This window comes from Mobula hypostoma, chromosome 1, assembly GCF_963921235.1.
Source record: "Mobula hypostoma chromosome 1, sMobHyp1.1, whole genome shotgun sequence".
NCBI classification, from domain to species: domain Eukaryota; kingdom Metazoa; phylum Chordata; class Chondrichthyes; order Myliobatiformes; family Myliobatidae; genus Mobula; species Mobula hypostoma.
Genome location: NC_086097.1, coordinates 52,414,226 through 52,439,263, shown reverse-complemented (window position 1 = coordinate 52,439,263; position 25,038 = coordinate 52,414,226). Strand labels below are relative to the sequence as shown.

The window sequence follows — 25,038 nt, the reverse complement described above, 5'->3', positions numbered from 1 at the left end:
GCCTCTTTAATTTGATTCCCACCCCCCAACCATTCTAGGTTAAAGTCACCTCAGTAGCCCCCGCTAATCTCCCTGCCAGGATATCTAGACACTGCAGTTTTTCCCCATTCTTTATACTGCTCAAGCTCTGTCAGATTACATGGGGGGGATCATGAGTGAACAGCCCCTTTCAAGTCCAGCCACGAATTCTTAATTGGTTTGAGGTCTGGACTCTGACATGGCCACTTCAGGACAACATTAACTTTGTTGTTTTTAAACCATTCCTGTGGTAATTTTGGCTTTATGCTTGGGGTAATTTTCTAGCTGGAAAACAAATCTCCCACGTCACAGTTCTCATGCAGACTGCATTAGGTTTTCCTCCAGGATTTCCCTGCATTTTGCTGCATTAATTTTACCCTCTACCTTCTCGAGCCTTCCAGGCCACATCCCCACAGTATGATGCAGCCACCACCAGGCTGTACGATAGGGATGGTGTGTTTTTGATTATACCAAACATAGCATTTAGTCTGACGGCCAAAAAGTTCAATTTTGGTTTCATCAGACCATAGAATCTTCTTCCAGCTGACTTCAGAGTCTCTCACATGCCTTCTGGCAAACTCTAGCCAATGTTTCATGTGAATTTTTCTCAACAGTGGCTTTCTCTTTGCCACTCTCCCATAAAGCCGTGACTGGTGAAGCAACTGGGCAACAGTTGTTCTACATGCAGTCTTTCCCATCTCAGCCACTGAAGCTTGTAACTCCTCCAGAGTTGTATAGGGTCTCTTGGTGGCCTCCCTCACTAGTCGCCTTCTTGCGCGGTCACTCAGGTTTTAAGGATGGCCTGCTCTAGGCGGATTTACATCTGTGCCATATTCTTTTCATTTCTCGATGATTGACTTAACTGTACTCCAAGGGATTTTCAGTGACTTGGAAATTTTCTCGTACCCATCTCCTGACTTGTGTTTTTCAATAACCTTTTGGCAGAGTTGTTTGGAGTGTTCTTCTGTCTTCATGATGTAGTTTTTTCCAAGATACTGACTTGCCAGAGGTTGAATCTTCTATTTACAGGTGTATTTTTACTACAATCAACTGGAATGACTTGACTGCACACAGGTCTCCAAAAACAGATCTCCATTTAACTGATTATGAGACTTCTAAAACCAATTGGCTGCAACAGTGATGATTTTGTGTGTTATATTAAAGGTGTTGAATACTTATGCAGTTGATTATTTTGTGTTTTATATTTGTTATTAATTTAGATCACTTTTAAGAGATCTGTTTTTACTTTGACATTAAAGAGTCGTTTTCTGTTGATCAGTGTCAGAAAAGCTAAATTAAGCATGAAAATAAAACATTAAACAACAAAACATGAAAACTTCCGGGGCCGGGAGGTGAATTCTTTTTATAGACACCGTACTTTTTCTCCCTTCTTGTAATATAATCTTGCTCTTAATTTGCTTATGTATTATTTCTAACTTTTGTTTTTAAGCTTTTTTTTCTTCAGATCTATTTACTCATTCACACCATTGGCCTTTAGTTTTAGTTGAGGCACACCAAGTACATTCTCAAAGTCAATTATATCATTACCTAATATGTCACTTAAACAAATTCATTTTCCCTCTTTAAATTTTAAGCTATTCCTTGTAAGACAATGTCATCATTAATTTGGTATCACATTATGATATCCAATTTAGCTACTGCGAAGTTTGGAGTTAACACACAACTTTTTCTACCAGATTTTAAAATCTTTGCTGTTTCTTCGACAATCTTTTTTCTGTTCTGGGGGCCCTCATCATTTAAGCTTGATTGCTTTCCTTTTTTAAGCCAATTGGCTTTTTTTAAATGCAGTTTCTCTGTGAATGCTTACATTCAGTGGTGACCTCCACTTCCTCATCAGGAGCTCCTTTGTGCCTTCAGTTCTCCTCTGCAAAGCTGAGGAGAAATGGTTATATAGCTTCTCTATTATTTCCTCACGTTCAACTACAAGATGGCTTCCTTCAACTAATAGATACTTCATTTTAGTTTTCTCTTAATTTTAGTTTTTACTTACCTGCTGTACAGTTTGGCTCTTAATTTGCTTAAATGTTTCCAAACTGATATCTAACTTGTCTGTTTTTAACTGTTTTTGTTGAAATCTATTTCTGCAACTATCCTTCTAACGAGTTGCTTTTAATCTCTTACTGACATGTAATACCTAGTATTTAAATATAGGATCTTGTAATTAAATATTCACCATACTGACCTACCTTCTATTTTTTTTAAAGAAAAACAGAAACATAGAAAGCATACAGCACAATACAGGCCCTTCGGCCCACAAAGTTGTGCCGAACGTGTCCCTACCTTAGAGCTACCTAGACTTTACTCATAGCGCTCTATTTTTCTAAGCTCCATGTAGCCATCCAGGAGTCTCTCAAAAGACCCTATCGTATCTGCCTCCACCACCGCCGCCGGCAGCCCATTCCACACACTCACCACTCTCTCGTAAAAAAAAAACTTACCCCTGACATCTCCTCTGTACCTACTTCCAAGCACCTTAAAACTATGCCCTCTCGTGCTAGCCATTTCAGCCCTGGGGAAAAGCCTCTGACTATCCACGTGATCAATGCCTCTCATTATCTTGTACACCTCTATCAAGTCACCTCTCATCCTCCATTGCTCCAAGGAGAAAATGATGAGTTCACTCAATCTATTCTCATATTGCATGCTCCCCAATCCAGGCAACATCCTTGTAAATCTCCTCTGCACCCTTCCTATGTTTTCCACGTCTTTCCTGTAGTGAGACGACCAGAACTGAGCACAGTACTCCAAGTGGGGTCTGACCAGGGTCCTATATAGCTGCAACATTACTTCTCGGCTCTTAAATTCAATCCGATGATTGATGAAGGCCAATACACCGTATGCCTTCTTAACCACAGAGTCAACCTGCGTAGCAGCTTTGAGTGTCCTATGGACTCGGAATCCGAGGTCCTTCTGATCCTCCACACTGTCAAGAGTCTTACCATTAATGCTATATTCTGCCATCATATTTGACCTACCAAAATGAACCACTTCACACTTATCTGTGTTGAACTCCAATAGTTGATTGAATAATGCAGGGGATTACACAGAACACGCACAGTGAACGGTAGGGCCCTGAGGAGTTTGGTAGAACAGAGGGATCTGGGAATATAGATCCATAATTCCATGAAAGTGGCATTACAGATAGATAGGGTGGTAAAGAGAGCTTTTGGCATATTGGCCTTCGTCAATCAAAGCACTGAGTACGAGTTGGGATATTATATTGAAGTTGAGAATCAGAATCTGATTTAATACCACTGGCATATGTTGTGAAATTTGTTGTTTTGGGGCAGCAGTATATCGCAATGCATAATAATAAAAATAAACTAAATTACAACAGAAGTATATATGAAAGTAAATTCAACTAGTAGTGCAAAAAGAGAGCAAATAATAATCACAAGTTACAAGTGAGGAGTGTTCACAGGTTCATTGTCCATTCAGAAATCTGATGGTGTGGGAGAAGAAGCTGGTCCTGAAATGCTGAGGGTGTCTTCAAGCTCCTGTACTACCTTCTTGATGGTAGCAATCAGAGGGGACATGTCCTGGCTGATGGGATCCTCAATGAGGGATGACACCTTTTCGAGCCATTGCCTTTTGAAGGTGTCCTCAATATTGGAAAGGCTAGTTCCCATGTTGGAGCTGGCAGAGTTTACAACTTTCTGCAGCTTTTTCTGATTCTGTGCTGCGGCCTTTCCATACCAGATGGTGATACAACCAACTGGAATGCTCTGCACAGTGCATCTGTAGAAGTGTCTTTGGTGACATGCCAATTCTCTTCAAACTCCTAATGAAATATAGCTGCTGTCATGCCTTCTATGTAATTGCATCAATATGTTGATGCTACTACAAAGAGGGCAGATCCTCAGATGTTGATCCCAGGAACCTGAAACTGCTCACCCTTTCTATTTTTGATTCGTAGATGAGGACTGGTTGTGTTCCCATGATTTCCCTTCCTGAAGTCCACAAGCAATTCCTTGGTCTTACTGGCATTGAGGGCAAGGTTGTTGCTGTGACACCACTCAACCAGCTGATCTATCTTGCTCCTGTACACCATCTGAAATTCTGTTTACAATAGTTCTGTCCTCAACAAATTTATAGATGGCATTTGAGCTGTGCCTAGCTACACAGCCGTGGGTGTAGAGAGAGTAGAGCAGTGGGCTAAGCACACATTCTTGAGGTGAGCCAAAGTTGATTGTCAGCAAGGAGGAGATGTTATTTCCAATCTGCACAGACTGTAGTCGCCCAGAGAGGAAGTTAAGGATCCATTTGCAGCAGGAGGGACAGAGGCCCAGGTTTTGAAGCTTGTTGATTAGAACTGAGGGTATGATTGTGTTCAATGCTGAGCTGTAATCAATAAACTGCAGGCTGACATGGGTATTGCTATTGTCCAGGTGATCTAATGCCAAGTGGGGAGCCAGTGAGATTGTATCCACTATAGACCTGTTGTGGTGATAGACAAATTGCAGGGCATCTAGGTCCTTGATTAGGCAGGAGTTGATTGTGGCCATGACCAACCTCTCAAAGCACTTCATCACGGTAGATGTGAGTGCAACTGGACAATAGTTGTTGAGGCAGCTCACCCTGCTCTTGGGCACTGGTATGATTGCCACCCTTTTGAAGCATGTGTGAGATTAAAGATGTCCTTGAACACGCCCTCCTGTTGGTTCGCACAGGTTTTTTGTGCCCTAGCGGGTACACCATCAGAACCTGACAGCTTGTGAAAGTTCACTCTCTTGAAAGATGTTCTGACATTGGCCTCTAAGACAGAGATCACAGGATCACCAGATGCTGCAGGGATTCGCACAGATGCAGCCTTATTCTCCCTTTCAAAGCATGCATAAAAGGCTTTGAGCTCATCTGGGAATTCAACAGCACAGCCATTCATGATGTTGGGTTTGGCTTTGTAGAAAATAATGGCCTGCTAACCCTGCCAGAGCTGGCACGCATCCAATCCCACCCCGAACTTTGATCAACATTGTTTTCACGCTCTTAAAGTAGCCTTCCATAGGTCGTAACTGGACTACTCGCATAGTTCTGGATCACCAGTCTTCAATGCCACAGATCTAACTCTTGGCAGGCTACAAATCTCCTGGTTCATGCACAGCTTTTGGTTTGGGTATGTCTGGTATGTTCTTGTTGGCACACACAGAACCACACAGATCTTAATGAAGACAACTGTGGAGTATTCATTCAGATTTGAAGTGAATCCCTGAATAATACCCAGTCCACTGACTCAGAGCAGTCCTGTAAGCACTCCTCCACCTCCCCTGACCATGCCTCTTGGTCCTTACCATTGGTGCCGTTGTCTTTAGTCCCTGCCTATACGGTGGGAGTAGAAGTACAGCCAGGTGACTGAACTTTCCAAAGTGTTAGTATTGGACGGCACGATAAGCGTTCTTAATCGTGGCATAACAATGGTCAAGTGTTTTATGTTACAGTGTTTGCCGAGCTTGGCAGTTAGCTTGCAGCTGAGGCGACATCCTCATGCACAGTTGTTGGCCTTTCTCTCTGGGAGTGCTCACATTTACATAGCCGCGCCCCCCCCCCCACTCCCCATTCGCTTGTCTCAGTCCCGATTGACTACCCCTTTAGTTGACCTTTGGATTCTATTGTTCTGCTTAACTGAAGGGGTGGCCAGTCAGGACCGCAGCAAGCGAACCAGAAGGTGGGGAGGGGTGTATATAAACACGAGCACTTCCAGAAAGAAAGACCAATAACTGTGCATTGAGGGTGTCACTTAGATGGGCAATGAAACATCTGCAAGCTACTTGCCAAACTTGGTGAACAGCACAACATCAAACACCTCAACCTGCGCTACCAATATTCACCACCATCCTAAATGGTCAGGTGTGTTGGCTCCTCTGCTTTCACAGATGATATGTTGGTGGTAGTTCTTCAAAGACTTCAAGTTGAATAAGACACTGGTGAGGCCTAATTTTGAGTAGTGTGTGCAGTTCTGGTCTGCTACCTACAGGAAAGATATCAATATGTTTAAAAGAACACAGAAAATTTACAAGGATGTTGCTGGAGTTTGTGGACCTGAGTTATAGGGAAAGGTTGAATACGTTAGGATTTTATTCCCTGGAGCGTAGGAAAATGAGAGGAGCTTTGATAGCAGTGTACAAAATTGAGGGGTAATAGGGTAAATGCAAGCAGGCTTTTTCCGCTGAGGTTGGGTTAGACTAGAACTCCAAAATAGTGCTGGTGGTATACAGTGACATTTGGTAGACAGCTCAAAAACTATTAAATATTCACCTGGTTTTGATGATTGCTGCAATACATAGCCTGTAATTTCCCTTCAAGAAATGTACTTTTGAACTAAATGAACGAGCAGTTTTACAACCTCCTGAAGGATTTGGTGAACTTGACTCTTGGGAATGCAGGTATGGCACCTTGAAGATGAAGGATGGCTGTCACTGGAGCAGAGTTCAAACCAGGTCAGGCTCCAGGAGAGGAAAATGAACCACTATCAGCCCCACTACTTTGTGCCAGCCAAGGTCCCCTACTTGAGCTTATGACGCCTACGTGCCTTTGACCTGTCTCCCTCTCTTCTTGCTATTACCATCAGGCGGAGAGTGTAGGAGTCTAGGGTCCCACATTGGAAGGTTTGAGAGTGGACGTTGTCATACAGCCATTGGGCCCCTGGACTGGCTCCACTGGCTTCAGCATGAACTGACCCTGCAGCCTGTAGACTCACTACTGGGTCTCTGCAGCTCATGTTCCATGTATTATTTGTTCACTTTTTAAAATTATTTACAAGTTTTGTTTGTTTGCACATTAGATGATGTCGGTCTTTGTTGTATGTGGTTTTTCATGGATTCTATTGCATTTCTTTGTTTATCTCTTTACTATTGTTTACAATCTCAAGGCTGTATATGGTATACAAACATTGATAATAAATTTACTTTGAACTAGAGGTTATATGTTAAGGGTGAAAGGTGAAATGTTTAAAGGGAACATCAGTGAATTTCTACACTCAGAGGGTGGCGAGAATGTGGAATGAGCTGTCAACAGAAGTGGTAGATGGGGTTTGATTTCAACATTTTGAGAGAGATTTTGATAAACACATGGATGGGAGGGGTATGGGGTCTAGCTGCAAGTCAATGAGGCTGCCCAGTCTATATGGGTTGAAGGGCCTGTTTCTGTGTTGTATGACTATTAATTGAATTATTATAAGTAATTTTTTACTGTGATCATGGCCTGTTCTTCATCAAGTTATGGTATTGTTTCACTGTTGTAACTATATGTTATAATTATGTGGTTTTTGTTAGTTCTTCAGTCTTGGTCTGTCCTGTGTTTCTGTGATATCACACCGGAGGAATATTGTATCATTTCTTAATACATGCATTACTAAATGAAAATAAAAGAGGACTGCGTGTCCTCATAATCTAATCTAAGGTGTTGTTGCACAAAAAGTGGATTCAGTATTTTAACAAAATCATGTGATGTATTCCAGAACTCTCACCGCAACCGCAGACAGTGTGTGAGCGCTGGAGGTTCAACCTTCTGAAAGACTATGGTGGCAGACCAGCTGATGACCAGTATGTACCTCAGTGCACAGAGCTTGGAGACTTCAGTCCTTTGCAGTGCTATGGAAACAGTGGTTATTGTTGGTGTGTGGATAAAGACGGTCGAGAAATTCAAGGAACGCGGACTGAACCTGGCACTCCACCAGCATGTGAGAGCTTGCATCTTTTACTTTGGTTGTAAAAGTTAAGCTTTTTAATAGCAAAGGGAAAAGGATGAGGGTTTGCTAATGAACCTATCATATGGTGAAAGGCCTTAATAGAGTGGATGTAGAGACGATGTTTCCTGTGGTGGGGGCATAAGACCAGAGGACACAGCCTCAGAATAGAGACGCGTCCTTTTACAACAGAGATGAGGAGGAATTTATTTAGCCAGAGAGTGGTGTATCTGTAGAATTCTTTGTCACAGGTGGCTGTGGACACCAAGTCTTTATGTATATTTCGGGCAGAGGTTGATAGATTCTTGATTGGTTAGGGCATGAAGGGATATGGGGAGAAGGCAGGAGATTGGGGCTGAGAGGGAAATTGGATCAATCACAATGAAATGGCACAGCAGACTTGATGGGCCAAATGCCCTAATTCTGCTCCTACATCTTATGGTCTTATAATGGAAAGTGATATCTGGTAAAGGTTTTAATATGAGCTTTTCAGAATGTGAAATCAGGGTACTTTATTCTTGGAGGAAAGAATCTGCATTCAGATACAGGTTTCCCCCGCCATCCGAATGTAGAGCATTCCTATGAAACAGTTCGTAAGCCGGAATGTCGTAAAGCAAAGAAGCAATTACCATTTATTTATATGGGAAAATTTTGTGAGCGTTCGCAGACCCAAAAATAACCTACCAAATCATGCCAAACAACACATAAAACCTAAAATAACACTAACACATAGTAAAAGCAGGAATGATATGATAAATACAGGTACACAGCCTAGATAAAGTAGAAATTCTTTTCCACAATCATTACTGCACTGCTCTCCATAGCGAAAATCGCATGCAAGCGCCGTTGGCAGAAAATCTCATGCAAGTGCTCTCCAGTAACCTTTAAGCAATGAAGCTGCCAGATCATACCACGTAAAAATACACAGCCGATATAAAGTAGAAATAATGTATGTACAGTGTAGTATCACTTACTGGAATTGGGAAGACAGCGCAGAGCACACATGATGGTGTGTTAGACTGAGTCGTTGCAGGTTGGCTGGTGCAGTGGCCCCCACCCTCTGGGCTGCGAACCGATACATTGCCGCGAAGAACACAGGGGTCTAACGGTAGCCGGGAGGTACACAGCACATCTTTAAGAAAAAGGCCGAAACAAACATGCTAATTAAGTAGGTGCCGCCGACATGTAATTGTCGGCCCAGATCAGTGCCGATTTCTGATTGCGTCGTCTCTGATCTGGGCCGACAATTACGTGGTCGGTGGCACCTAATTAATTAGCATGTTTATTTCGGCTTTTTTCTTAAAGATATGCTGTGTGTCTCCCGGCTACCTTTGCATTCTCCGCGAATCGGTATCTGTCTGTGGCCTGGGGGTTGGGGTGGTGGGACACTGGGGTGTCATCTCATCGTCTGTTTCCATTAGAGCAGGCAGCTCATCTTCTTCTATCTCTGCCCGCCTCGATGTCGAAGGTCGAGGTTCGTCGTCTGCTGTGGCTGAGGTGGAAGGCTTGCTTGACTGCTGAGCCTTGCACATTTTTCTATCTCACAGTTCTTTAATAAGGACTCAAACCATCCTGCAAATATCCCCTAAACCGACGTACCCTTTCAAAATTAAAGTCGTACTTTATCATTACTCATTCGGTTTCGATTGTTATCCTTTTTTCTTCCAATTGCATCAGCTCTTCATCTGTCAGTTCTTGGTCATGGGATGCCAAAACCTCTTCAACATCATGTTCGTCACCTTCCACAAGCCAAACTCACGTTGACCTTACTTCGTTCACCACGATCAAAACGCTTAATTATGTCTAGTTTTACCGTAAGTGTAGCACCCTTACGAGCTCTTTCAGGCTTTTCCGATACCATAGAACTCATCTTGCAAACGGCTGCTCACAGGCACGTGTTAAAGCAAAGCAGTTCCCAATCCAGGGGAGAGCGGCTGCTCGGGGCGCGCTCTGCCTTTTATCGTGCGCTGCTTTTTTCGCACGCTGAATTTTTTTTTCGTAACAGTGAAAACACCTTCTGAAAGCGAAAACAGGGTACTAATATCGGTCTTCCGTAACAGTGAGGTTTCGTAAAGTGAATGTTCGAAAAGCGGGGGCACCTGGGTAGTGCCTTCCACAGCTTAAGGAATTCCAAAATGAAATGAAATTCATTAAGTATTCTTTTGAATTATAGTCAGCTGTAGACAACAGCCACTTTGTCTTACTTTGTCTGCAAGCAGCAACAAATAATGACCAAGTAATTGGTTTTGGTCATGATGGTTTGCATGAGACCAGGACCCTTGCACAGCTTACTCTTTGAATGATGTGATGCATCTTGCATCCAAAGAATGACACCTTGGATGGCAATGCTCCCTGAGAATTTTATTAAAATAGTGTCCTAAGCTTTTTGCTGAAGTCACAGAACTTCTTTAACAGTCTTTAGATGAGAGGGCTGCGAACTGAGCCAAGGCTCACAAATGTCGAAAATGTTCTATACTAAAAATAATATACATATATAAAAATATAATGATTCTTGCGAATTGTCTTTGAATGAAATTGTATTACAACCATGGTGCTTTTACAAACACAAGTTTACACCTTGTTTCTGTATTTACTAGGTATACCAACTGTTGCACCTCCCACCACTCAGCCAACTACAGCATCTGTTCTGACTGCACCACCCAGAGGGGTTTTCCTTTTGTATGCTCAGGGACAGCACATTGGGTACCTGCCCCTGAATGGTACTCGGCTAAACACAGAGGAAGCCAAGAGCCTGTTAGCTCTTCATGTAAAGTATCTACTTTTTAAGTGTCTCCATTAGTATATAGCTCCTTTGCCCATGGGAGAGAGGAAAGTGGAGTGTGACTTTTCCCACTCTACGATAAGTATAAATAGTTCATAATTTCCAATTAAGTTTATTAAGAAATCAGACCAAGCACTGGGACTGGAAATATTTGTAACTGCAGGACTTGTAAGTTTTTTGTTAAGGCTGGAATTACACTCTTTTCACATTTCTTTACACTTTTGAAAGGAAGATGTTTGGCCCATTGATTCTGTTACCAGTTTCAGAGTAAACTAATCTATCCCATTCACTACTAATCATTAGCTGTTTGGACGAAGAAGATTTGGACAGTAGCTGGGAAAATGGGTTTGAGGTACAGGATCATGTACAATTTCACTGAATGGTGAGGTAGGCTGAAGGGGCCGAATGGCTTTCTATATATTTTGTCTAGAGTCATCGACTTTTAACGGTCCTTTTGACCTACCAAGCCTGTGCAGACCATCAAACACTTACTTACATTTTCCCATTCTCATCAGCTCCCCGATTCTGCACACACAAAAGGCAATTTGCAGTAGTTAAGCAACTTAGCGACCTGCACGTCTTTGGGGATGTGGGAGGAAGCCTAAGGACACTGAGGAAACCCGTGTTCTTAAGAGTATATACAAACTCCACCAGGGCTGTGATTGAAAGTGGGCCTCTGGTGCTGTGAGGCAGTGGGTCTATTAGCCTTGCCATGCTGTAGTTCTTTATTTCAGCACAATTTGCCTCTCTTGCTGCCTCTTCCCTCCCCACTCCTCTCTGTCTGTCTCTCTCCCTTCCCCCAATTCCCTTGCCGTCAGTCCAAAGGAAACTGAAAGGAATTGTTGATAGGTGCAGGCAACCACTAACGATAAACTGAGCGGATGAAAGTTCATGTTATATAACTGCTGCAATTTTTCCCCTTGTTTTTAAATGCAATGAATCATTACCTCTATGTATTTGATATTTTAACTACTCTTTTATCTTTTATAACTGGACATCAGTAAACTAAGTGGGAAAAACTCTGGTAAGGACACGGATGCATACCTGGAAAGAAAGTGGCAGCAGCCACACATTAACTTGTAGGTTCCATTGATGATGTTCAGTTTGTTGTTTATTGCAAACTACCATTGATGTGAGATTCTCTAGTTCCTTACAGATCTGCAAGTTTGTCCAGAATAAGTTTATTTATGTTAATTTACCAGCTACTGGTCTATGAGATGATTAACCTTTTTTGGTTTATTTTTCCTTTCCAAGGGTTCAATTATTATTGGTATTGATTATGACTGCAGGGATAAGATGGTTTATTGGACTGATGTTGCAGGCCGAACTATCAATCGAGTTAGTTTGGAACCTGGTGCAGAGCCAGAAATAATCATTAATACAGGTTAGTTCTCAGTAGTTCTGGTTATGAAAATCATTGTGCTTTTGTATTAGGTAAATACAAAATCCTGATTGTGAGAGAGAAACTGCTATAGGATTTTTAAAGAAACTTGACATTAAGAATTATCCTTTAATAGGCATAATGAACATTAGTTATCTTCAGGGGTATTAATATTTCTTGAAGAGTTAAGACATCTAGTAGAGTATTAAATATTTAATTGTTTTGGTCATCCTTCCATGCTGCATCTCCACTAATGGTAGCTACATATATTGAAATATACATGACTATAAGCATAGGAGCAGAATTAGGCCACTAAGCCTGTCAAGTCTGTTCCACCATTCCATCATGGCTGATCCCGGATCTCACTCAACCCTATACATCTGCCTTCTCACCATATCCTTGACCACAATGCCCTGACCGATCAGGCAACAATCAACTTCCGCCTTAAATAAACCTACTGACTTGGCCTCCACCAGTCTATAACAGAGCATTCCACAGATTAACTACTCTCTGGCTAAAAAAATTCCTCCATACCTCTGTTCTAAAGGGTTGCCCAATTTTGAGGCTGTGCCCTCTAGTTCTGGATCCTCTGCACATCCACCCTATCAAGTCCTCACATGTCTTTAAATGTTCAATAGTGCACTAATTTATCCCACTCTGAACTACATTTTCCCAGCTCTGTAAACACATTTGTACTGAATTCACTATTGGGGCCGGAGTAGTTCCCTCCGCAAAGAGGGAGGATACCACAAGTACATAGATTGACAGATAAAAAAGTTGCCTTCCAATCCCCATCCTGATCACCAGTCTCTGTGTGCTCTGCTGAAGTATGTGCACAAGAAGCAAACACAATCAGACCCAGGATGGTTTTGGTTTGCTAAGTCCAGACATGGAGAATGTCCAAATTGTTAGAAAAACTGGACAACTGTCCAGCAATGTGGAATTTTAGCCAACTTGATTCACTGTCTTGAGAACAGGAGAGAAAATTGTTTTCTTTTGCATTAATTTTAATTTAGAATTATTGCTCTAAAATGTGAAACTTGTACAGCAAGTTCATTGTTCCAGAAATGTAGTGATCTACAGGGACAACATGAGATTAATATATAAGAGCTTCTGTAGAAGCAGAGAATAGGAATGGCAGTAGAGCCTTTCAGTGTGATTTTCTGTTCAATATGGACATTGCTGATCCTCTTATCTCAGTAACAAATCTTTCAATCTTCCTACTGAAATTAGTTGAACTTCATTGGAACAGTGGCAGAAGGCAAAGGCAGAGACCAGAACTGGAGTGGAATAGGGGATTAATATGGCAGGCAAGCTCAGTGTCATTCTTGTGAACTATCCCAAAAAGGTGAAGGGCACGTTGTGAAAAGCAAATGCTGTATATCGAAAAGGAAGAAGTGCAAATGAATCAGTCTGTTGCCTGAAAAGACTGGTTAAAACTCTGGCTGGTGGGGAAAAAAAGGTGAAAAAATAACTGTGATGTCTCCTCTAGTAGGCAAGTCTGTGTTTGGCGGAGATGCCCGTACTATGATGGAAGAAAATATATTAACAGTTTCTAAACGATAGGGTACATATTAAATGTTTTATACTTCCTTTTACTTCTGCTTCCATTTTAGGACTGACTAGTCCTGAAGGACTAACCATAGACTACATCCGCAGAAATCTGTTTTGGACCGATAGTGGATTAGATAAAATAGAAACAGCTGCAATCGATGGGTCCAAACGGCGAGTTCTTGTTGATACTGATCTGGTAAATCCCAGAGCAATTGTAGTGGACTCTCATAGTGGGTAGGTTTCACCTGAAGCTCTAAATGTTTACAGATTTAACTTTAGCTTCTTGAGTTTCATTTTTCAGAAAGTTTTGGGAAAAAATACTTGGAATGTTTAATTTCCAGATAGGCATGCATGTGAAACCTATACTGTATAGATATTCTGATTACACCTTTAAAATTTGTCAAGCAAACAGCAGCATTTCTACAAAATGTTTTAATATATGATAGCCATCTAAATTATATGATTTGGTAACATGTTGTACAGCTGTTAATACACTCAATATTATAATGTAAAATCCTGTTTTTAGGATTAAGAGCATTTACATTCCAGTGTGCTGATCTGCAAAGAATGCTCATTCCACCAATGTTCCAATGGAATTACACAACCCCTGGGGCTAACAAATGTTTCCTTTTAAGATAACCTCAGAAGATAATGGTTGGTTTTATAAACGCTAAATGATAGGGTCTTACTGTTTTTAGATTAGATACTTGGACTGACTGGTTTGTATTAAATCTTAACGCACCTCTGGTTTCTTTGCAGTAACCTTTACTGGACAGACTGGAATCGTGAAGCTCCTAAAATTGAAACTTCTCACTTAGATGGAACTAATAGAAGGATATTAGTTAAAAATGATATTGGGTTGCCCAATGGGTTGACATTTGACCCATTTTCCTCACAACTCTGCTGGGCTGATGCTGGTAAGTTTAATAAGTTGGTTTTAAAAGGAAAATATGCTATTTTATTCTACAGCTATGTCTTAAAATTAGTTATTTCCATTTCTGAAATTTGCTGCTGGAAGTATAAAAATGTCTTGTATCTTTATGATGAAAAGGAACCAAAGATCTGGAGTGCATATTTCCAGATGGGACAGGAAGACGAGTAGTGCAGAGTGGTCTAAACTATCCTTTCAGTATTGTTGCCTACTCAAACCATTTTTACTACACAGACTGGAGAAGGTGAGTAAAAAGAACACACACACTTGCTGGAATTATTGATTTGAATATAAAGCCATGGTTTTAATATGTTGTGGATATTTGTCAGATCCAAAAACAGAGTACTATTTTAAACAACAAATTCACTGTGAAGATTGGTTTATTTAATCAATAGTGATATCCTGAGCAATTAACAGTCACTGAACTAGGAACTCTCATGTACTGTCATACATTTTGTGTGCTACATAATTCTTTTTAAAAACTCTGCCAAATGTGATTGTGCAACTTATGTGATGCACATAAGGAAAATTTGATACAGATCATGTGTTTTTTTGGGTGTGTATATAATACACATACATACACAAGGATCATTGGGCATTTCAAGTGGTGCCAAATGGCAGACATTGACTGTGCTACTTTGCCTTAGTGAGGAACATCCAACGTTTAGTTTTTAAAATTCATCAAGGGGTACATACATCTCTGACAAAAACTTCATTTAAAGAAAATTCCAGACCACTTCCCCAGGATTGGATGTTGCCTTTAAACAGTTGCAGACCGTAAGGGTTTCCATGTGCTGTTGAGAGTTCCATTCGTGATACGTAAAGGGAGAACATACTTGTTCCCATGTAATTTGCAGCTGCTATGCTTCAGGGGCAGGAGTTTCAAAATATTGATGTGAGAAAGTTTAATCCAGTTTTAATGTCCTGCGCGTGCTTAAATGGGCATACTTAGCAGATTACTCCTCGGAAGGCAAGGATGGTTTGTGATTAGCTGATTAGAGATGGTGAAATAGGAGCTCAGGAGAATGTTCTAAACCACATTCTGAAGCTTACTGAGAAAGAAGTGATTGGGTTCAACTTTTGAACATAGCATAAACACGAGGAAAGTCTGCCGATGCTGGGAATCCAAAGCAACACATACAAAGTACCACCACAGCTTCCCTATCCAGAAAATCAGAAATATCCTTCTCTTCCAAAGAATGGGGTTTCCCTTCCTCCACTATCGACGCTGCCCTCACCCACATCTCCTCTATTTCCCGAACATCCGTGCTCACACCACTTTCCCGCTACCTTATCAGTGATAGAGGACCTATCACCCCCATGAGCCTCCACATCCAACACATCATCCTCAGCATCCACCACCTCCGTATTGTTACATCAGCACCCTTCCCATTTTCCATAGGGATTGCTCCTTCCATGTTCCCCTCTCCACTAATCTCCCTCCCAACATATATCCCTGCAGATGGCTGAAATGCCACACCTGCCCATTCACCTCCATTCTGGGCCCCAAACAAGTGAGGGAACACTTCACCCGTGAATCTGCTAGGGTTGTCTATTGTGTCCAGTGCACCCAATATGCCTTCTATACTGGTGAGACACATTATAAATGGGGAACAACTTCGCTGAGCATCTCTGCCCATCACTTCCCTTTCTCCTCTGGTCCACTCTCCTCTCCTATCAGATTCCTTCTTCTCCAGCCCATTACATTTCCCACCCACCTGGCTTCATCACCTTTAACTGTTCTTTCCCCTCCCCATTCCCTTTTCAGTCCTGAAGGGGCTGTTGATTCATTTCCATAGGTGCTGCCTGACCTGCTGAGTTCCTCTAGTATTTTGTGTGTGTTGTTCTGAACAGAGCAGCAATGTGCTGGGTGAGGGAAGTAATCTGTGAAAAGGGAACTGAAGCCAAGGAGCTCTCCTGCTCCAGTGTTTTACAAAAGTAGATTCATAAAGGATTGCTAATTTAAACTATTTGAATAGATCAACATGGGCAGTATTCTTTGGATACTAAAGAAGCCAGACTTGATCCTTCATTTCAGCAGGGGCATAATTTGTTACTCTAACTTCGTGATTTTTCAGAGATGGAATTATTGTTGTGCCTAAAGATGGCAGCCAGATGACTGATGAGTACCTACCCGATCAGAGATCACATCTATATGGAATAACTGTTGCTTACCCTCGTTGTCCATATGGTAAGAATAAAAACATAAAGCTTCTTGCTAAGAAAAAGTAAATCTATTCAGTGCAGTACTACAGCATGAACTTTGTTCTAAAAGTAGTTCCTATTGCTTTTCAGTCCATAATATACAATTCTGGTAATACTGAATCTTCAACTGTTCAAGTTCTGAGCAGTTTCAATGTGTTTGATAGTTTTATTGCCATCTCCTATATCTAACTTTAATTTACCTTTATCAACTTTAGAAATTGTTCTTTAATGTAGTTTCTAGGTTTTTGTATTTCAATTCCTACCTTAATAGCTTGTACACTATACACAACATAAACATATTTGTAGTGTTTAAAATTAGTAAATGTAATCAGCTCCAGTGTGTTTGATGGCAATATTGGAGGATACAATCACCAGGTGGCTGACAGTAATCAACATCAGGAAAGGACAATACCCATGTTTATAGAGATAGTTAACTATCTATTAGTAAGCATTCCTGAAGGCTGTAAAATCAATGCTACCAAACATCCTAGAAGGTTCAGTGAATTTTATAATGAAGTCTATTTATTTCTCAAAGTGACATTGCTTTGTCAAAACATTTATCGGTACTTTATGAAAATATTTCTGGGCAGGAAGAAAATAATGTCTCTACTGATAATGGCGACAGTATTTCATCATTCTACATATGGAGGGAAGACTATTTGGACCAGGGTGCTGCAGACAGAAGTGAACTCCGTTACCCCTCACCACCCCCCAACCCCCATTAAGTAAGAGAACTAAAATGTATTACAGAATAACTAGTTTTGTTAATTTTCATACCTCATTACTTAAAAGAAAACCACTACCATACTGACTGTTAAATTTTAGACAATCACTGCCTAGTATAAATACCAGCGTACGAGGCCTCTAATTTTGAAATTATAAGAACACAGTAACTTTAAGCTGTAGAGGCTTTAAGGGAAGTAATATTTTTCTAAGGTTACAAATTCTTTTTCTTTTCAATTATAGCATTTCTGTATTATGCTAACCACCTGAAGTCTAACCATCTTTCTAAATCTTGACATCTAAGGGGGACAATAATTATCAGTTTATTAGCCAGGTGCCAAATAATTATTGGCCTGGTCAAATTTAGAGATTTTTAGTTCTTTGAATACAGCATTTTTGATAACAAAAAGCACAAAAAAAGTTGCAGATTATTGTACATATTCTTACCTAACCAATACTTGATAAAATTTACTAGAAAGGGTGCTAATAGGCAGCAATCTGAAACAAAGCAGCAACTGGATTTTTGTGAAATGCACATCAACAATTTTGCATATGTTCAAAGAGAAACCTGAATAGTTTAATAATTCCTTCAAAGGAAGATCAAAATGGAAAAAAACTTATCAAAATTCTTTTCCACTTGACACCAAGTCCTTACAAAGTGTTCCCAATAGTTGGAGAGGTTTTCCAACTATGGTTGCTTTAAAAAAATTAGGTTATTTAATAAAGGGAAACAAATATTTTTTCTGGCAGTTAGATAGTTCATTTTTGGTGATCAAAAATTTTTATGGTTTAGTAATATGCAGTATTTATGTTACTAGGAGATATCAAGGAGTTGTATTAAATATATCCAATGATTTTACAATTAAATTAATGTGATGAGAAGCCCAGAAGAGCAATCTCTTAGAACATATTTTTGTACTGGAATTCAGACAATTGCATAGTTGAAAGAGCAGGAGATGTGGATTAAAATCAAAATAGCATGGAAGGAAGCTTGATATTAACTTTTTCTTTATCATTAAGATGAAGGGGGTACATTTGAAAGATTGGATCCAAATAGTTTGTTAAAGCAGCTAACCTCATAGGTGCAAATGGGATTGGACTTATTTTTAATGAGTATTATTGCAAATCTACAATGATTATTCATATAAAATTCAAGAAGTTTGAAGAATATGCTTACCTCTTAAGATTTTTCCAGGAAATTCTATGATCTCTTCAATTTACATTTTGAACTTTATGGAATTGAGCTAAAGTCAGTATCGTTAGGTTAATGTAAATGCTATTAGTAGTTAACCTGATTTATAAAAATTATATTGCTGCAAAATAAAGGAGGTCTGTTCCCCAAGCTATTGTAGCCTTTTAGATAAGAATTGTGCTTTAAACTTATTAATCATAGCCTGGCACTAGGCAGATTTTTCACAGAATCAGAAAATATGTTTCTTCAAATTATTCTAACTTTGAATAATTCTTGGAAGCACCACAATCATACTGTTACAGCATATAAACATGGCAGGTTAATGCCTGCTACCATGCCTCTACAAGCAATTGAAAAGCTACCCAGATGAAAGTGGACAAGAGGATTGAAAAGTAATGATTCCTTCTACACAAGCAGCATTGATTTTCTTTTTAGAAACATTAGGCTATCCCTCCATTTGAAATTCAAACAAATTCTCTAATGGAAAAAGCAATTCTCAAATGATCAATATACTGTTTATCACTGAAAAATAAATTAAGCCATTCTAGCTGTAGTATTCACTGTGAGCTATTATGTTGATTAGTACATATTCTCAGATGATTTATGCACCAGTAAATATTTGATTAAATAAATCTGTTCTTTAAAAATCTGTATTATTTTGTATTTGTTTCATGCTAGAGTATAAGATTTACTGTTGTTCCATGCAAATTATTTTTCTTGTAAAGGAATAAAATAATTGACAGAATCTAAACAGTTTAATTTTATACTTTTGTCCATTTCCTTTTGTAAAGTGTATATACCATCTAAAATGTGATTAAAAGTAGACAAAATTATTGTATGCACACTCTTGTACTTTGTTCCAACTTGACAATAAAGTCATCTTTTAATTTCTGATATTTTAATATTTATTTTACTTTAGTGAAGTTATCCAGACTCAAAGTTCTTTGCCCTCTATTTGTGTCTACAGTGTTTCAAAATTGCAAAGCTGTACAGAATGTCAAACTTTAATCTTTTGATCATCTTCCAACCTTTCCCAGCCTGTGGTCAGTTTTGGGATCTGCTATTATTGACTGAACAGCTACAATAGCTTCATTAATCCTGGTTTGAAGGTCTCGTAGTTCTTCAATATGCAGCAGTCGAAGGACTCTTGCAGCTTCATTCAGAGTGGCATCTGTTAAATCAATATTAAATCTAAATTCAGAAGTTACATATAAATGTCTATCAGTGGTAAAAATTCAAAATATAGCTTGAAATAGAATCTGCAACAACAGACAAAGTTCTGGAGGAACTCAGTCGATCAGGCAGCATCTATAGAGGGGAATGGACAATCAATGTAGAGGGTCGAGGCCCTTCACCTGATCTGAGGTGGAGAATGGATAATCAATAAAAAAGGTTAACCCAGGTAAAGAGGGTGTTAGACAAACGAGGGAGGGAGAGAGTGGGAATGATGTCAGCAGCTGGAGGTGATGGGTGGAATCTGATAGGAGGGGACAGTGGACCATGGAATGAAGGGAGGAAGATGGGGCAAGGTCCCGGTAGAAAGTGTGTGGGTGAAATGGTTCATCTGCATTGGGACGTGTGAGAAAAGAAAAAAGGGGCAGTTGGGTGTGGAGGGGAGTAATTACCAGAAGTTTGAAAATTCGATGTTCATGCTACCAGATTAGAGACTGCCCAGGTAGAATTTATCTGATAGCTGCAAAAGGGGCTAGTAATTTTACATAGTGAAACCCACCAAATAATTTTTTGGTCTCAGTTTTTCCCAAATCAAAAAAAAAGCATAGCCACTTTAACTGATGCAGAGAAGATACATATAAGACATAAAAATGGAAATGATTGAGGCGCTGCAAAGCTTGAACCATGGATATCTAGACAGTGCAATATAATGAACTCACTTGTACAATAACAAGAATGCCAATACATCTGAAAATAACAATCCTCAAAATAATCCCATTACCACACAGGATTCCAAATTGATTGACTACAAGGTATTAAATGACATCTCTAAAATAATATCATCGATACCTACTGTAATGACTTGTTAGAAAAAAAATACGATGTACAATGTTTGTCTTTTGCCACATTTTCCCCACAGAAATTCAGAGCATTACCCTGAACATAACTCAGGATTGCCTCAAGGCTGCTGAGCAGAAGCTGGATTATAGTCATAAATCATTACACATTCATGATGATTGTCCATGCAAAAGTAGTTTGGATGTCAGAATGTATAATTAATACAATTGTACAATAAATTAAAAATTAATCAAGTTTTGTGGAAGTTGCAAAAGGATAAGGTTAAGCAGTAGATGCTGAGAGGTATTGCTCCTTCTGTCTTGCAGTTCATTCACCGCAAACAATTCAAAACAAACGTGTAACGAGTTAATCTACATTGTCAATTTATAGTAGGGAAGTGGGTACAAACAGTATGAAACAAGACATTCTGGTCTTAGACTTGTTTGACTGCACAGTGATGGATTTTCTGTCTTCATGCTGAGGTGGAAGTAAGTGGAGTAGTTGGAAAGTGGAGGGAGAGCAGGGTGGGGTGAGAGTGACAGAAAGTGTCGGAGGATAGAGAGGGCAGGTTTTATCAAGTCAATACACAACATATAATAAAAGAAATGATTGCTTGTGTTTCTTTTTCCCTATTCAAATTAACTACAGAATGTTCCCAAAGAGGTAATAATAAGACTGCCAATTCAGTATCATTCTACTTACCTCCAGTATCAAAGCCAAGAAGGTGCTTTTCTAAAGATACAGTAAAACCCTGAAAAAATGAAAAGGAATATTTTGGAAAAACAGTACAAAATATCAAATCAGTTAAAGCCATACTCCTGCCCTTTCAGCAATTATCTTTACTCCTCCAAATTCATAAGATATGCTCTAGACAAACAGCTCAATTAAGTTTCATATCTAAGCAGTTGACATTGCCATCAGAAGCTACTTAATTCCCTGTTTCTCTTGAATAAATGGGGCAAATTTCATTATCTAGAGCCGTAACTACATACCTTGATAATCCCTGGCTAAGGACTCTACTTTTATTTAGAGATACAGTACAGAACAGACCTCCTCTAGCCCAACATGTACTGCCCAACAACCCGCCTATTTAACACTAGCCTAAAACACAGGACATTTTACAGTGACCAATTAACCAGTACATCTTTGGCATGTGGGAGGAAACCGGAGCACCTGGAGGAAACCTACACTCCAACATGGAGAAGGTACAATCTCCTTACAGATGTTGCTGGAATTGAACTCCGGAATGCCCCGAGTTGTAATAGTTAACCACTATGCTACAGTGTATATCTTTAGTTACATCACCATAAAAAGCTAAAAACTTAAGGATAGAAAAATGTACTCTTTTTATTATTGTTAAGCATGTTAGTATTCAGTTCAGAGCTGAACCGCAAATGCAAAATGTTATGTTTATAAGACAGTCACCAATTAGAATACTGGGAGACGCATAAACTTCAGTGTTAATGGTACTGAAAATACAGCCTGTGTTTGCTGATAGAATTTGGCACAGCCAGAACTCTGTGCTCTAGTTATCTATTCCCTTTCTGACTTTGGCTGCTAATTCATAACAAATCCTCTGCTTTCCATTCATCCCCAAAAGGATTCAGCATACTGTCACAGAAATTTTTCAGAACCAGTATCCACTGGTAATGGCATAGAAAGCAAAAGAAAACTGTTCCACTGCATTAGCTATCTTAGATAGGAATGGATAAGAAACAAATTAGTAAAAGAGGAGATAGAACACATGGCATAAACTCTTTCCATGGACACTGTTTGATTTGCTGAAGGAATGAGGTGGTTTTAGGGAATGATTTTAGAGAAGCTAGTAGTATTTTTTAAAAGAATAAAAAACAGGGGATTAACCCAAATACCTGTCAGTAGGAAATTACTAGAGTCAATAATTACAATCAGGGTGACAGAACAGATTAAAAATTTTCAAATCAGAGAACCAAACTGTCAACAGTCCAGGTTAAATTTTCTAGAGTGACTACTAAAATTTACAGACAGACCGCTGGATATTTTATACACAAGTGAGTTTTCAGAGGGCACACAGGAGTGAGGCATATCATTTGGTTGAGGGGTGTTGTAATAACAACCTCATACTCAACATCAAAAGGGCAAAGGAATTGATTCTGGACTTCAGGAAGGGGTAGTCAGGAGAACACACACCTAACCTCAGGAGGTGTCAATGGTGGTGAGGATGAGCAGCTTCAAGTTTCTGGGCATCAACATCTCAGAGGATCTGTCCTGGGTCTTACACATTGATACAGTCAGAGGAGGCACACCAGATGCTCTACTTTCTTCAGAGTTTGAGGAGATTTGGTGCAGAACAAGGTTTATTATCACTGATATATGTTGCGTAATACATCAGACTCTAGGAAATTTCTATCACTGTAAGTGGGGAACATTTTGTTTAATAGTATCACTGTCTAGTATGGAGGCTCCAATGCACAGGATCACAAGACACTGCACCCAGGCAGTCCCATCACAATTGTAATGCTTCCCATCAGAGGGCACTTGCAAGAGGCAGTGCCTCAAAAAGTTGGTATCCATCATTAAGGATACTCACCATCAATGTTCCCTCCAATTTGTAAAGACCAATGTGCACAAAAATCTTGTACTGTGAATTTTTTTTGCCCAGTGACGACATGGTGCACACTGAATTTTATATAGAGAGGTATTCATTTTAACAGCTCGTAAAACACTGTCAATAAGAACTTCGATCTCCTCTGGGTTTGTTCGTTTTCACCCTTGTTCATCTGCAATCTCACAAAACATATGTAGCAGGCAATGAAGGATTTTTTTCACCGGAGCTTTTGCATATCAATATGTGACTTGCTTGCTAAATAATGCTTTAAAGTCAAGTTTCCTAATATCACTCCACTTCTTCCCACTTGCAAATTCTCCAGCTCAATGTCAGATGTGGGAAGTCCGGGAGACTCCCAGCCTCCCGGACAGCCACATCTGTGCCAGGTGTATTGAGCTGCAGCTCCTTAGGGAGCGTGTCAGGGAAATGGAGATACAGCTCCATGACCTTCGTCTGGTCAGAGAAAGTGAGGAGGCGATAGAGAGGAGCTATAGGCAGGTAGTCACACCGGGGCTTGGGGAGACAATTAAGTGGGTACCAGTCAGGAGAGTGATGGGCAGGAGTCAGAGGCTAGAGAGCACCCCTGTGGCTGTACCCCTTGACAATAAGTACTCTTGCTTGAGTACTTATTGCGGGGGGGGCGGGGGGTAACGGCCACCTGGGGGAAGCAACAGTGGCTGTGCCTCTGGCAGAGTCTGGCCCTGCAGCTCAGAAGGGTAGGTAAAGGAAGAGGATGGAAGCAGTGATAGGGGACTCTATAGTTAGGGGTTCAGACAAGCAATTCTGTGGACGCAGAAAAACAGCACAGATGGTAGTATGCCTCCCAGGTGCCAGGGTCCGGAATGTTTCAGATCGCATTCATGATATCCTGAAGTGGGAAGGAGAACATCAAGAGGTTGTGGTACATACTGGTACCAACAACAAAGGCAGGAAAAGGGAGGTGGTCCTGAAAGCAGACAACAGGGAGTTGGGAAGGAAGTTGAGAAGCAGGACCACGAAGCTTAGTCATCTCAGGATTACTGCCTGTACCACGTGACAGTCAGTATAGGAATAGAGTGAGGTGGAGGTTAAATGCGTGGCTGAGGGATTAGAGGAGGGGGCAGGAGTGACCTGTACAAAAAGAATGGGTTGTTCTTGAATCCCAGGGGGACCAATATCCTGGCAAGGTGGTTTGCAAAGGCTATCGGGGAGAGTTTAAACTAGGATTGCTGGGGGGTGGGAACCAAACTGAAGAGAGGCAGTTGGCTCACAAAGAGAGAAAGCTTGAAGACAATACAAGAGGGAGGATAGGCAGGTGATAAGAGAACGGACGCACTCAGACTAACAGTTTGAAATGTGTCTATTTTAATGCGAGGAGTATTATGAGCAAAGCAGATGAGCTTAGAGTGTGGATCAGTACTTGGAGTTATGATGTGGTGGCCATTACAGAGACTTGGATGGCTCAGGGACAGGAATGGTTACTTCAAGTGCCGGGTTTTAGATGTTTCAGAAAGGACAGGGAGGGAGGCAAAAGAGGTGGGGGTGTGGCACTGTTGATCAGAGATAGTGTTACGGCTGTAGAAAAGGAGGAAGACTTGGAGGGAATGTCTACCGAGATTCTGTGGGTGGAAGTTAGGAATAGGAAGGGGTCAATAACTCTACTGGGAGTTTTTCATACACCACCCAATAGTAACAGGGACATCGAGGAGCAGATAGGGAGACAGATTGTGGAAAGGTGTAATAATAACAGGGTTGTCATGGTGGGAAATTTTAAATTCCCAAATATCAATTGGCGGAACCATGAGGGAGGTGATAGGCAGGAAAACAATGGGTAGTAGAGAGAGGTGAAACCATGAGGTTCCCCCCCCCCCAGCTGCCTATCACCTCCCTCATGGTTCTGCCTCGTTCTACTACCCATTGTTTTCCTGCCTATCACCTCCCTGCTTCCCCTCCCCCACCCCTTTGTCCTTCAAA

General features: G+C 40.5%; 2 protein-coding genes across 7 annotated transcripts in view; one reads left to right on the top strand and one right to left on the bottom strand.

Moving 5' to 3' along the window:
• Nucleotides 1–17,303, top strand: part of nid2a (nidogen 2a (osteonidogen)) — a 128,810-nt gene extending 111,507 nt beyond the window's left edge. For all 6 annotated transcript variants that reach the window (XM_063048759.1, XM_063048751.1, XM_063048741.1 and 3 more), the window contains 8 exons: nucleotides 7,493–7,714; nucleotides 10,318–10,487; nucleotides 11,757–11,886; nucleotides 13,500–13,671; nucleotides 14,197–14,354; nucleotides 14,489–14,612; nucleotides 16,447–16,559; nucleotides 17,164–17,303. In XM_063048759.1, coding sequence (XP_062904829.1) covers nucleotides 7,493–7,714; nucleotides 10,318–10,487; nucleotides 11,757–11,886; nucleotides 13,500–13,671; nucleotides 14,197–14,354; nucleotides 14,489–14,612; nucleotides 16,447–16,559; nucleotides 17,164–17,174 — 1,100 coding nt within the window. In that variant the 3' untranslated portion in view covers nucleotides 17,175–17,303. The remainder of the gene's footprint in view (nucleotides 1–7,492; nucleotides 7,715–10,317; nucleotides 10,488–11,756; nucleotides 11,887–13,499; nucleotides 13,672–14,196; nucleotides 14,355–14,488; nucleotides 14,613–16,446; nucleotides 16,560–17,163) is intronic.
• Nucleotides 17,271–25,038, bottom strand: part of rtraf (RNA transcription, translation and transport factor) — a 39,069-nt gene continuing 31,301 nt past the window's right edge. The window contains exons 7-8 of the mRNA XM_063048801.1: nucleotides 21,201–21,249; nucleotides 17,271–19,659 (exon numbers count right to left, since the gene is read on the bottom strand). Of these exons, the coding sequence (XP_062904871.1) occupies nucleotides 19,505–19,659; nucleotides 21,201–21,249 (204 nt within the window). The 3' untranslated portion in view covers nucleotides 17,271–19,504. The remainder of the gene's footprint in view (nucleotides 19,660–21,200; nucleotides 21,250–25,038) is intronic.